The following is a 14628-nucleotide window of genomic DNA, read 5'->3' on the forward strand; positions in this document are numbered from 1 at the left end:
TGAGACTGTCACTGTAGTGGAAACTGGTGTCGTAAATATTTCGGTAAGAAAGTTAAGTGACCACCTGCACGTAATGCGTCGTGGGCACCCAGCTGGGCGACAGTCGCCTGAAAAAAAAAAAGCCATTAGTGTGTGCCTTTCAGAGGTACAGGTGGAGAAAAGAAAGGGAGGCCATTATCCTCGCTATTGACATTCCTTTGTAGAAAGCATCGCAAAAACGACATGGTCGAACTTGAAAACATATGATTACACTGTGGAGCTCTTAATTTATGATATTTACTGAAATGCCTAATGAAATGACGAGAAATATTTTTATGTCTGTACACCTGGTTATGACTACTGTCTCTCTAGTTGAGAGATTTTTCTACTAACTTATGAAATGCCTCATGACAACTGAATGATGTTCTTATGCTTTCCTTTGTACATAGTTGCTTATTTCATTTGATATCTGGTTTCCAGCTGTGTTGCAGCATTAGTTTTATAAAATAAACTTAGATGCATTTGCTAATGTGAACACTTTCTGTCAACAGATCTATTAAATAATTATTTTATGATCCACATTCTTCGAAAAAGGAGCTCTTGGAATGGAAAGAACAATAAGAAGGGACTGATAACAATAACAGCATATATAATTTTCTTTTCAAGTACTTGGTAATTTTTTGTAGAATTAGTTTTTGTGGTGCACCACTTTAATGATATAGATATTACGATGTGAATAAACATTTCCCTTGTCTGCATTGTTATCTTTAGTGTACTATTTTTTCTGCTTGAGCTTTGTCATGCTTAGGTATACGTTATAGCATTTACTGCTGCTGTTTGCCAGGCATAGTGCTACTGAATTTTAATTTGTGTTACTCTGCTAAGCCAGATTTATTTTTCTTGTTTGCTGCGCATTGCCTCATATTAGTTGTAATGTTGAATTGCTTGGTAATTTAGATTTACTGTAGCTTGCTTTGCAAATTTCCATTTTTTATTGCTGTTTGTGTTCTGTGCTGCTGCATTGCCTTGTCCCTTAGTTTAGCATCGCTCAGTAGATTTAAGTTAGCTTAAGAGGGGGTAGACTATAGAAGAGAATGAGTTGCGATGAATTGGAAGAAATGCATTGAGAAGTTATACGAAAAACGTAAAGAAAGCAGGTATAGGTAGGATTTTCTTGAAAATAAATAATGAGGTAAGAAATATGTGAACATATAAATACAGAAAGCGTGCTTGGATAGGATTTTTTTGGTGGAAACAAATGTTGAAATAAGACGAAAGATCTATGGAATGAAGTTTTGGGTTGGACTGCAGTACCAAATGTTACACTGAAAACAAACCCTGTCCTTTCCTCCTGTGTTATTCTGGTATGTGTTTATGTACCCTTGTGTATTTGTCATTTTCCTGTCTTTATGTGTTTAGCTAATAAGATTTATGTTGTAGAATTTTTCAAATACTATGTTATTTTCTTTGTAAAGATGTTTAGACATTATTTATTCTGTTCTGTTTTAATGCTCATGTGTGAAGTTGATATTCCGAAAGTTATTCTGATCTTTTATCTATGTACTCATGTCATAATTCCTGTAACACTGATGTATATGTTTATTTCTATTATTTTGTAAAGCCTGTATTACTACAAATGTTATCTGTATTATTATGTTTTTAATTATGTATTTTGTACCTTTGTTATTGTATTCTTATGTTATAAAATTGTAATTGACAGCAGTTCATCAAATTAAGTAACTTGTAAGTTCCATTTCACTGCACATGTTTCTGTTGGTCATACTATATGGACAATATGTGACACGTAGGGACTGTTAGTGTTTGCACGTGTGTTAATAATTCAGCAAGGGACTGGATAACAGCATTGCTGGTTCTAAGGACAATTCCAAAAACTTTGTGAGTGCACAAGTGGTGGTTATGGACTTGCTATATTATCTGCAAGACTCTTCATTGGTGATTGTGCACCTGCACAGTCACAACAGATGGCTGCTGGCCATCTCTACAAGGACTACAGTGGGTCTGCATCTTTGATGACCCACCAATACCGTTATTTCTACAAGGACTACAGTGGGTCTGCACCTTTGATGACCCACCAGTACCATTATTTCTACAAGGACTACCAGGACTACAGTGGGTCTACTCTGTGATGACCTACCTACCAATAGTCTTCAAAACTTCGAATGACTCTGCTGTGGGTTTGCTCTGTTGTGGCCCATTACCTGTCTGCATGTCAACAGTCAGCACTGTCTTTCCATTGGAAGGACAACACTACTTCTTCAGGACAGCATGGAAATCCACTACTTCCGTGTGCATTTTCTTTTACTGCTCAGACTTTGAGAAAAACACTGCTATTTTACTGTGATGAACGATTAGGACTGTCTTTATGGACTGTGAGAAAGTTTAGCTTTTGACCAACATTGTATCAATAAGTGTGTGCATTTGATATCTTTGTTATTGTAATTATGAAAAATTTGTTCAAATAAATATTGGCCACTGGCCAAAACAATTTGTAAAATTTTTTGTGGGGAGCATGGGGGCTATGTAAGTAGGCTGTTTATGTTTTCTTATTGGTAACGCCTCGTAGTGCTCTATATGAAAAATCACTGGCTGTGCTGTGTGCAGTCTGTGGGTAGTTTACATTGTTGTCTGCCATTGTAGTGTTGGGCAGCGGCAGCTGGATGTGAACAGCGCGTAGCGTTGCGCAGTTGGAGGTGAGCCGCCAGCAGTGGTGGATGTGGGGAGAGAGATGGTGGAGTTTGGAAATTTGTAAGATATACAATGATCTGTTATATATATTATGAGTTTTCAACATTATTAAGGTAAATACATTGTTTGTTCTCTATTAAAATCTTTCATTTGCTAACTATGCCTATCAGTAGTTAGTGCCTTCCTTAGTTTGAATCTTTTATTTAGCTGGCAGTAGTGGCGCTCGCTGTATTGCAGTAGTTCGAGTAATCAAGATTTTTGTGAGGTAAGTGATTTGTGAAACGTATAGTTTAATGTTAGTCAGGGCCATTCTTTTGTAGGGAATTTTTGAAAGTCAGATTGCGTTGCGCTAAAAATATTGTGTGACAGTTTAAGCACAGTCATGTATAACTGTTCAAAGGGGACGTTTCAATATATATATAACTATTATTTTATGATATATTTGGTTTGACATATGTGGATAATACAAATAATTGAGAAACATAACAGATACGTTCTGTAGCTGGGCAAGTATCACTTAAAATTGCAGAGAAAGCAAAAATGAAGAAAATATAACAGCATTCCTCTTCTTCTTACTGTGTTAAACTTAGCTTGAGTAAGCATCCTTTGATCCTAAGATTTTCACTAAAAGGCAGAAATTTGTTCTCACAGTGCTCTGGTGTTTGCAAAAAATGCAATTCACAAAAGTATAACACCTGAAAATATTTACTTCTATTGATTTAATGGGGCCAAGCGAAATTGGAAAACCATTATTTAATCAAAACATTCTTTAAGCGATGTTATCTCTATAATAGAAAAATCTGTTAATACAGATAGTACACATAACTGATGTAGTTCTTCGATTTGGTTAAGTCTGCTGTGGCACTGTCTGCTAAATAACTGTAACACGCCAGGTAAACGACACTCTTTTTGCACGAATCGTTATTTTCGTGTGCCTGAATGACATAAATAACACAATGGAATTCACGAAGTACTGAAATTAAATGCATATTACTACAGATAAACAGTATTATTTAAGAAAACAGAGAAACAGTATCCCCTTCCATCATATGGTCCAGTTTCTCAGTTACAAGATTGAAAAAACGTAGTATAGCTTCCTTTGACAGGTGAAATCTGGATATAAATTTGTAATCCGCATCATCTCACTTTCTTCTCTTTCCTCAATCTCACGAACAGTTCTGCTAAAACCTCGTCATCGCTGTCTACATTTGTCAGTATTCCTGCCATACTGAAAACGTGTTCCCCTTTTAAGCTCTCTTACTGGCCAGAAATCGCCGGGACAGTTACCGCGAGTTTACTGTCCCGTCAGCCGTTATTTTGGGTTAGTACAATGCGTTTCTCACGCTATTCCGAGAATAGATCTTGACTGGCTGCTGACTGGAGATTGTACAACTGGCCCATATTTTACCCTTCAGTATCTCTGTGATACACTCCTATGGATTAAACAAACATGTGACCATTTGTGCTACCCTTCTCTGTATATCCCCTGTTAGTCCTATCTGGTACAGGTCCCACACACTTGAGCAATATTCTAGGATTGGTCGCACAAGTGATTTTTAAGCAATCTCATTACTAGACTGATTGCACTTCCCATATTCTATCAATAAACCGAAGTCTATCACTTGCTTTACCCATGACTGTACATATGTGATCCTGAACTATGTTTATATATATTTCTGCTACCTGCTGTTCATCATTAATTTATCACGAATTTTATTTTAAACTGCTACATGGTTTTTATTTTCGGTATTCCACTGGAAAAACCACATAGAACAAGATATGTTTATATTGCAACATATTCCTTCAGTGTAAAAAGTAAAATACTTTAACTTAGTACTGTCTTCCAGTGCAGATTAAGACCTTTTCCCAATAGCAGTCAGTGGTGAATACTTCCATGTTAGTTCACACTGAGTATTTAACCCTTTGACTGCTTTGATCTTAAAATATGCTACCATAAGGGGAGTCAGATGGTTGTTTGGTTCACCATTTTTGATTTTGATTTTGTGCACTTTTTGGTACGCATATATTTGGGTTTAAATTGATACCAAATTTATTAATTTATGTAGAGTGGTTTCCGTTTTACGAGCGTTTTAGTAAAACCATACAACGCACACTTTTCATGAACTCAACCTTCTTTTTACTCACTAGTGACTACTTGTTACAGTACAGCTGTTTGAAAGCTTAGTTGGTAACACTGATGAAATACTGTTGGCAACAATGATGAAAACAGCTGCCAGTTTACTTTGTTGTTTTCAGCTCTTTGTTTGTGGTGATTGAAAGTGAAGTTTGTTTACAATATTCGTATTTCAGTGTTTAGATCTCAACAAATAAGAAAGATAACGTGAGTTCAGTGGGGGAAGTTGTAAACAAAAACAGTTTTAGCATCGTGGTGAATCTGAAGTGGAAGTTCATTGTGGAGGTGAGCCTAGGCCTAGTTCTAGTACTGAAGCAGCTTCTGCTTCTAAAACAAGCTCTTCTTCTAAGAAGCTTATCCGTAAATTGGCAAAATATGAGATATATGGAAAAGAAGAAGGTTGGTATGATATTGTTAATATCAACAGTTTTTTAACCTAGTTAGCCAAATTGTGGTGTGCGTAAAATGTAATGAATCGCTTACCGTCTCTACTGGAACCAGGCTAGGTTTACAAGTACCGATAGTAATAGAGTGCAGCGACTGTCCTTTTGAAGTGTCCACTATTAATTCTCCATACTTACCAGACTCTAAACAATCAGAAGTGAATGTTTGATTAGCCTACGCATTCTGTTGTATTGGAAAAGGTGACGAAGCGGCGAAAACTTACTGTGGTGTAATGAACTTGCCGACTCCACCAGCTTTCAAATAATACAATAAGATGCTTCGAGATGCTGCAAAAGAGGTTGTGAAGAGAGTATGAAAGCTGCTGTTGAAGAAAGTGAAGGTGAAAATGATGGTAATAGAGACTTGACAGCAATATTTGACGGATCGTGGCAACATAGGGGCCACACTTCACCCAATGGAATTGTAACTGCCATATCAGAAAACACAGGCAAGATAATTGATGTTAAAATTTTATCCAAGTATTGCAGATGCCAAAATGGAATGACCAACAATCATGATGCTGATTGCCTAGCTAACTACTGTGGAGTAAGTGGAGGAATGGAGGTAAAAGGAGTTGTGGAAATGTTCCAAGAATCGCTGCCGAAATACAGGGTGCGGTACAAGTATTATTTAAGAGACGGGGACAGTGCTTCTTACCTTAAGGTTTGTGAGGCCAAACCATATGGTCCCGTCTTCTCAATTGAGAAATTGGAATGTTGCGGTCACGTCCAGAAGTGGATGGGTAGTCGCCTCAAGAAACTGAAACAGAAACTTGGGAAAAGAAAACTTTCCGACGGCAAAACAATCGGGTGTCGTGGCTGTGTTACTGGTGAGGCTATAAATCAAATGCAACTATATTATGGCCTAGCTACAAGAATGAATGCTAAAAAACTCTAAAGGACATGAAGGCAGCGGTCTGGGCAAAAGTTTTGCATTTGACGGCTACCAATGAAGACACATCCGGACACGGACCAGTCCCATAATGCTCAGAGCCATTTGAACCATTTGCTAAAGATGAAAGAAATTTTCCAATCTCTCCCCAAAAATTCAATGATTATTTTGTTAAATTAGTTTAAGAAGTAGGAAGTAGTATTGCTAAACCCGAAATCAGCTCACCACAGTTACTGTTAAAAAACAGTTGTAGATCATCAAAAAATACAAGTATCTTCAGTTGCTCTGAGGTCTCACCAGATCTTGTATTAAGGATAGTGAAACAGTTAAAATCATCAGACAGTTTAGACATATATCATTTATCCTGTAATATACTGAAGAAAGTCATAGGCAGTATAGTGTACCCCTTAACACATTGTATAAACATATGTCTAGCTGAAGGATATTTTCCTGATGACCTTAAACTGTCTAGGGTAGTTCCAGTTTATAAAAAAGGGGATAAATACTCTGCCTCAAGTTACTGGCCAATTTTCATAGTCCCATCTTTTTCTAAAGTACTGGAATGCACAATTTACAAACAATTATCTGATTACTTTGATAATATAGAAATTATTAGTGGATCTCAATATTCTTATGAAAAACATATCGACAATTGATGCGATAGATGCTGTTGCAAAATACATCCATCAAGAATTTGAGGATAAAGACTCCGCTCAAGTCAATTTTTGTGACTTCAGCAAAGCCTTTGACTGTGTAGAACATACACTACTACTTGAAAAATTGGACTTCTATGGTGTTAGTGGTAATAGTCTTAAACTATTAAGATCATTTTTACAGATCCGTATGCAAGCTGTCTGTGTTGCCAAATAATTGTCCAGTGTAGAACTAGTTAAGGTAGGTGTCTCACAGGGATCTCTACTGGGCCCTTTCCTGTTCCTAATAATGATTAATAACGTGCCTCATGTATTAAATCAAAAACTGTACTATATGCAGATGATACAACTATTCTGAACAGCAGTAATGACCCAAATAGCCTTAAAATTTGTGTTACAGAGACAATTGCCCAAGCATCATACTGGTTTAAAGCAAATGGATTTTTGCTTAGTGAAAATAAAATTAATTAGGTAGTATTTAGCTTAAAAGACAAGCTACCATCTGATGATCCTAGTTATGTTAAGTTTTTAGGGGTATATTTGGATGACAAATTATCTTAGGGTCAACATGCCAAGTATCTTAGCGGTAAGTTGACTAGGGCAATCTGTCTGTTAATGCGACTAATGGATTTTCTACCTAAAAATTATGTTACAATATCCTATCTCTATCTTCCAAAGCATAATAACCTATGGTATCATTTTATGGGGAAACTCCAGTTATGTGCGTGACATCCTTGTACTGCAGAAGAAAGCTATTAGAGTAATTACAGGCTCATCATATAAGGCACACTGTAAACCTTTGTTTTCTGAGCAAAAAATTATGGCAGTAGTAAACCTATATATATATTATGTCTTAATCTATACGACAAAGAGGCTACCCAAAGCTAAACACAGAGAAAATATACATTGCTACAACACTAGGACGAATAGATGTATTTATACTCCATTCCACGGACTCTCAAAATCACTGAACAGTTGTGAACTAATGGGGCTCAAATTATTTAATAAACTTCCACTAGCTATGCAACATTTGCCAGAGCAACCATTCAAACAAGCGCTGTATGACTGGTTAGTTGCCTACGCATTCTACGACATAAAGGATTTCATCAATTGTAATATTATACTGTAATAACAAACCGATTACTGTTTTGTAACAGGAATTATATAGCATTATAAGTATGGCTCTGTAGGATTTCACTAATTGTAATATTACATTGTAATAACAAACCTATTGTTCTTTTGCAACAGGAATTATATTGTGTTATAAGTGTGACTTCGTAGGATTTCATCAATTGTAATATTACGCTATAATAACAAACTTATTGTTCTATTGACACATGAATTATATTGTATTATATGTATGACTTTGTCTACTGCCTTAATGGCCTTAGGAAATTAAAAATATTGCTCCTTGTGCGCTGCATTGTGGCGCCATACGCCATGCACTGGGAGGTGAATGCTTTTGGCATGCTCGCCACGCGCAGTGCTTCCAACATGCTCGGTGTTTTTCGGTTTTTCGGCTTTCTGTTTTGTTCTGGTCTTTGGATTGGCTTTGGAAGAATTGGGGGTATTTATTTACAATATTTACACTTCATTTTCGTGTGAGGTGCATTTTTAATACAATGTACATACAAATAAAGTCGTTTACAATAGTGATATACTTCTACATTCAATCAAAACGAGGCTTAACAGTTTTTTATTGCTGAAATTGTTTGTGGTAAGTTTTGAAGCACGGATAAACACAAAGAGTTACATTGCATTCATTACAGCACGACTTAGCTTGTTTCCTCACATTATTTCGAGCACAGACTATGCATGTCTTGTACTTTTCAAACTGATGTGGTTAATGTGTCGACATGTTTAGTCTTGTAGAATACTCTTGACGGTTAGCACCACCTGCTGTCTTGCGATCGACACAAAAAGTTGCAAAAGGCATTGAGCATTGCCATGTCCGAAATATGGAAAAACAATTTCCTGTACCATTTAAACGACTTCTGTGTACTTTCCACTGTTTTTATTTGCGTGTCGCTTTGGTCGACTAGTCCCACTATTGTAATCAAATACCACACTCGGTTTCATTTTCAGATCTCTGTTTGAAGTCTTTTCAGCTATGTGGTACATTGGTAGCATTAGTAATTATAGATAGAGATGAATGAGAATCAACGATGTCTGTAGGTTGTAAACTATTCGTAAGGAAATCTTCTTCATTTGAATCGCTGTCTATTGAAGAGCACAGCGATTCTTCAGAGTCACTCTCCATCAACATCTATATTATCTCTTCGGAGGTGAGGAGCTTTTTACATTCCACCACAATAAGTAAATTCACTGTGCAAACACAAGCGAATAATAGGCGACTGAAGTCTGGACCAAGAATAGAATCTCGCAGAAAGACGCGAAACTACAGTTCGACAGAAACCACAGTAGCGTCATCTGTTTTGTGTAAAGCCACGGTCGCCTGTGGTAAAGCAAATTACTCGTTCAAGTGCTGTGACGGTCCGCCAAAAGCGCTGTCATCGACTTCAAAAGCAGTTGTGTTCCGCATATTGAAACACTATCTGTTGCAGTTACAGCAAGCGGTAAGGTATGGCGAGAGTCCGCCAGTAGCGCTGCAAACAAACAGACGTCTTATTCAAGCGCAGCTAAACAATTGGCGAACAAACGTCTCAGAACTTCTACAGCAGTCGGCAGCACCTAGGTCACGGCAGCGCTGAACTACTGTGGTAGTCACTAGTCAGCCGCACCCGGTGCACGGCGCTCTCGGACTGCTGTAGCAGTCAGCCGCAGTCAAAGGTTTAATGTTGCTCGCCAAGTAGGCCACACTGTGGCCCCTCCAAACATTCTTCCCGAAAAACCTTGATGTGAGTGTGACGCTAAAGTAAAGTGACGAGTCGGTGACGTTCCGTTGACGGCGTGTGTAATGCCACTATTTGAACTACAGAGGAGAAACTTTTCGCGTGACGAGGCGTACGAGGAAGTTCCGTGCGAATCTATCTTTAAAGCAGAACAACCATCAAAATGACGGGTGCGGCCCTTTTGTAGTGAAAGTGAATGGAAGATTTCGTATGGAGCTCACTGGTCTCTGTTGCTGATCATCTCTGCCTGGACGAATTGTGTACATACTGGATCATTGTTACCAAGTGTTAAATTTAGTTCATAGAAGTTTAAAGTGGCGGAATTAATATGGAAATAGAACCGCACACGAAGACAAATGTGATGATTAAGTATATTTATTTTTGTGAGGCATTTAAAATTTAATCGGTGGAATCTTGAAAATCCACGTAACGACGTAGGAAGTTGTGTAATCTGCATCTTTCATATTTGCCAAACGAAGGCTTACTCTTTTGTTGACGAACAGGTCGAAGATTGAACTTTGGAGCTAAAGATTGTCTATGTGATATTGTTTTGGAGCAAAAGATCTTGTATAAGATAGTGGTTAAAGTGTTTTGGATTAGATTTTTGTGACGTTACGTGTGGAGTACAGAGTTGTAATGTTTATGATGTCGCTCTCAAGGTTAGGTTTGAGATTGTCAGCGAAATACTATCATCGTGCGAAAGCGCACGATCTGAAATGTGTATCAGCTGTTAAATGTCCGAAATTGCTTTCATCGGTGGTACGACATATGAGCGAGGTATCACGTAAATGTTGGAAATGTGGTAGTGAACAAGCACAGATATTTTGCCACTCTTGTAACACCATCCAACAACCGGACGATAAATCTAATTATTTTGAAGTGATAGGAGTCACACCTAGTTACGATTTAGACACAGTCGAGTTGACAACAAAGTACCGACAGTTACAAAACGTCCTACATCCAGATAGATTTGCCAACAGGACAAAGGTGAGATGTGAATCGTGGACCATTTTCTGTGTAGGTTTCGGAACTTTGGCAGAGTGTAATGACTCGCTAATTTGTAATTACAGATTTGGAGTTACTCCATCTGAGCATGACCATTTCAGGAGGAGCGTATGTTGTCAGAAGACTATTCTTCACTGGTGAATAAAGCATACTCAACTCTACAACAACCTTTGTCTCGCGGTTTGTACATGCTCCAACTACAGGGGTCAGAAATTAGTGAATCAACGCAGCATTCAGATCCAGAATTTCTTATGGAAATAATGGAGTTAAACGAAAGTGTTGAAATGGCATCATCCGCAGCCGAGTTGAACGTCATCGAGGAGCAAAATAAGGAAACATTGCAACAACTTTCAAGGTCAGTTGTACATAATGAGATGTGTTCTTTCCATTATATAGCAAATTAGATACTGGTAGTGCATATTGTCGTTAACTCAAACAGTTAATACTCAAGAAGACGAGAAAGGTGAGACAATACAATGATTTAAGGCAAGAGTTTTGTTGTGTGCATTCAACTGTATGCTAGTCAACACAAAGTTAGGCTACCAGACTAATTTGATGCAAAGAGAATCAAAGGCACAATGCATTAGCCTTTTGCTTATTTTCCATTTAGGAAAAACCATAAAATTCTTGCCCTTATTGAATGATACATGTTACGTAATGTGAAAAGCTACTTCAAATGTTCTTGAGGCATCGTTTACTCACCCTATCTTTGGCACAGAAAGGGGTAAAATATGCTGCCATAAAAATTTTCAACAATGAAATAAAATGTCTGTCTGACAGACAGCAATAATAGCTTCAAAACTAAATTGAAATCATATCTCCTTTACAACTCCTTCTACACCATAGATGAATTTCTCTCTCTCTCTCTCTCTCTGTCTGTGTGTGTGTGTGTGTGTGTGTGTGTGTGTGGTTGTTTCATATTTCATATGTGCATTTCTTGTGCACTTGACACGTTCCACGTCATAATGGCTACCGTACTGTGCGATTGATCAGTGGAACACGCAACCAACTAACTAGCTATCCTTACACCTGACCAAGCAAAGTAGCCCAACAATTGAGACTTGGGCGTTCATGAGGATGATAGTTCATTTCACTGCTCAGCCAACCATATTTAGGGTTCCATGATTTTTCGAAATGTCACAAGGTAGCTTATGAGATGTTTTGGTTGGATGGGACTAGACCTATTTTCTCCCCCACCTTGAGCTTGCGCAGTGTTATTAATGGTCACTTTCGTGAAGTATTAAACCCTAATTGTTGTCATTTCTTCTTCTGCCAACTCGCATTGTCTCAAAACTATGACAAGATGCCACTTTGGGATGTCTTTTTAGGAACACCTCATATGCAGAAGGCACTTGGTCATTAGTGAAGTGCCCAATTCCATACGTTTTCTTTGACCCATGATGTCATCAGTGTGGCGGAAATGTCTACTTCTAGCATATACAAACTGTTGATGATGTCGTCACTGCATACTCGTGCTAACAAATGTGAACAAACATAAAAATGATACAAAAGTGTCTTACACCAACAATAAAATGATGCGACTAATGGGACAACCATGGGAAATTGGGGGCTTAGGGCAGAGACAAGCTAAATATATAACAATAGAAAATACCACGTCATTCTGAAACAAATATTATAAGAAAAAACGACAACAGCTCAAGATACGACACAAAGCTACAGCCACAAAATCGACAGGAATCTACACATCACTCGACCTTCATGGCTCAAAAACACTGGATACAAAAAAATGAACACCAACTTTGAAAACTGGAATAGGACATTTCCAGTGACCTTTATACATCTCAAATGAAGCTCTCGATACATACTGGCAAAACCGACCATAAACTTCACACACCTACATAACTCACAAAACACCACTGGAACCAAAATCTCAATAGCTCAAGAACCCCCCATGTTCACTACATCAGTTAAAGCAACTACCATAAATATAAAACACAAAATATCACAGTTAGTGTAGAATAACACAAAAGTGTCAATCCGTATGAAGTGATCCAATGAGGTTTGCTTGAACATTTTTTAAATATTTTGATATTTTCATATGTGATTACCCCATAATTGAGAAGTTAAAAAAATTACCTGGTTGCATCCTTACTGAATGGTGGCTTCTTCTTCTTCTCCTCTCTCTTTTTCTTTAAAGCACATGACGGCTTTTCAATTAGGTGACATTAGTGTTAATTTGAATATCTCTGCACTGGGTTAAGATATACAACATTGCAATTGACATGAATGTTTCTAGAAAAGTCTGTTCTGCAACACTGTTTATTATCCAAAATACCCTAAATTAAAAAATAACCAGTCAAAATGATCTCCAATGTTTGGTATTGAATATTTAGAAAATCCATCTTTTAGACTCCAAAATAACAACTGGGGAGTAATTTATCAGAATCAAATTTTTTTTCTCTAGTTAGATATTGTTAAGCTACTAGTCTTATATACAGCAAGAAACTGACAAATATTTCCTTTTTTAAAATTTGAAACACTTTATTTTTTGTAAAGTAGGCTATGGAACTGTTTATATCTGGTGGAATTGAAAATAAAAATTTGATTTTTGCACATTTTGTACATATGTATGGTAACAAAGTGCTATAAAAGTTCAACATTGATAATCAACTGTGAGCAAAGATATGAATTTTTGAAAATGAGTAAAAAATTCACATTGGGCTACAATTGATCTTATGGTTATTGCCTATTTAAGTGGTTTATTGTTTCATTGTAATGAAATTTAATTTTAACCTGTATTTAGTTAACACTATCACCCTGTATTTCGCTAGTATTATTTATTTTAATAATAAAATATTAAACAGTAGGAGCTTTTGCTTTAGTTGTATGTTAAAAAATTGTCCATTTACATATAGCTTACTCTCAGTTAAGTAGCACATTATTACAAGTTCAAAATGATAAAAGCAAACAAGTGAAATTTCTCAATTGTTGAGGATGCTACAGTTTTGTGCAAGAGTTTAGTCTTTGAGAGAAGTGTCAACAAGTGCTCAGTGGACAGAGAAACAAATATGCACAGGAGCCCAGTAGTCATTGACAAGTCTGGAGATGAACTGTGTACCCCCACTGCAATTTCTGGGTGTGACGTTGTAGTCAGTCTGTTCTGAAACCTCTGTTAAAATGGATGCACACACTTCATTGAGTGAGTAGAATAGTTTTCATGCCTTTGTAGTGAGTGTAATTCTTAATTAACCAAAATAATATTAAAATTTAATAATAAATAAAGTTGAGCGACTAACTGGAATGCAATAAAATGGATGAACAGTGCTCTGCTGGACTGATAGTAAAAAAAGTGTGTCTTAAAACAGTTTATAGTTCAATTTCACAAAAACTTGAACATCTGTCCTTGTTAAGTGTGAGTAAAATAGCTTCCTGAGTGAAACTTAATGTGATTCCTGGAAATACACTGTGCCCAAATTGTTACCCAATAATAACTATTGTGAATCCAGAACCAGAATCGTGTAATCTTGTTAATTCATAATGAGGAAACTATTAGAAAATCGGAGTTCGCTTGTTCTAAGTCAGAGGTATTTCCTGCTTCGAAAATAAGAAAATAAGGTACAAAGAATTTCAGACAAAATTAGAAAATGCTTTTTAGAATCATTATTTAATAATGCATATACCAACAATATATTTTTTTTTAATTATCTACCTCCAGAATCTCCAACACTGAATATTTGAGCTTGATTAAGAAATTAAAAAGTAAGTGTTCAGTGACACCTAAAGAGGAAAAAGTTGAAATTTCAAGTTTGCTTCCTGTCTCATGGTCAAGAGAAAAAATAGTTCACAAATTCATTGTATATGATTGTTTGATTAGACTAAACCGAAAATTAGTGAAGGGGAAGGCATTCAAACAGTTTCAGGAAAGAAGAAAGAAGTAGGTATAAGTGAAGAAACAACTGGAAAGATCCAGCAGTTTTTTGAAGATGATGAAACAGTAGGATGT

General features: G+C 36.8%; 1 protein-coding gene across 1 annotated transcript in view; it reads left to right on the plus strand.

Moving 5' to 3' along the window:
* Positions 1-9925: 9925 nt before the first annotated feature.
* LOC126263028 (iron-sulfur cluster co-chaperone protein HscB) overlaps positions 9926-14628 on the plus strand; it is a 39426-nt gene continuing 34723 nt past the window's right edge. Inside the window, exons 1-2 of the mRNA XM_049959993.1 lie at positions 9926-10646; positions 10766-11019. Coding sequence (XP_049815950.1) covers positions 10296-10646; positions 10766-11019 — 605 coding nt within the window. The 5' untranslated portion in view covers positions 9926-10295. The remainder of the gene's footprint in view (positions 10647-10765; positions 11020-14628) is intronic.

Source organism: Schistocerca nitens, chromosome 6 (assembly GCF_023898315.1).
Source record: "Schistocerca nitens isolate TAMUIC-IGC-003100 chromosome 6, iqSchNite1.1, whole genome shotgun sequence".
NCBI lineage: Eukaryota > Metazoa > Arthropoda > Insecta > Orthoptera > Acrididae > Schistocerca > Schistocerca nitens.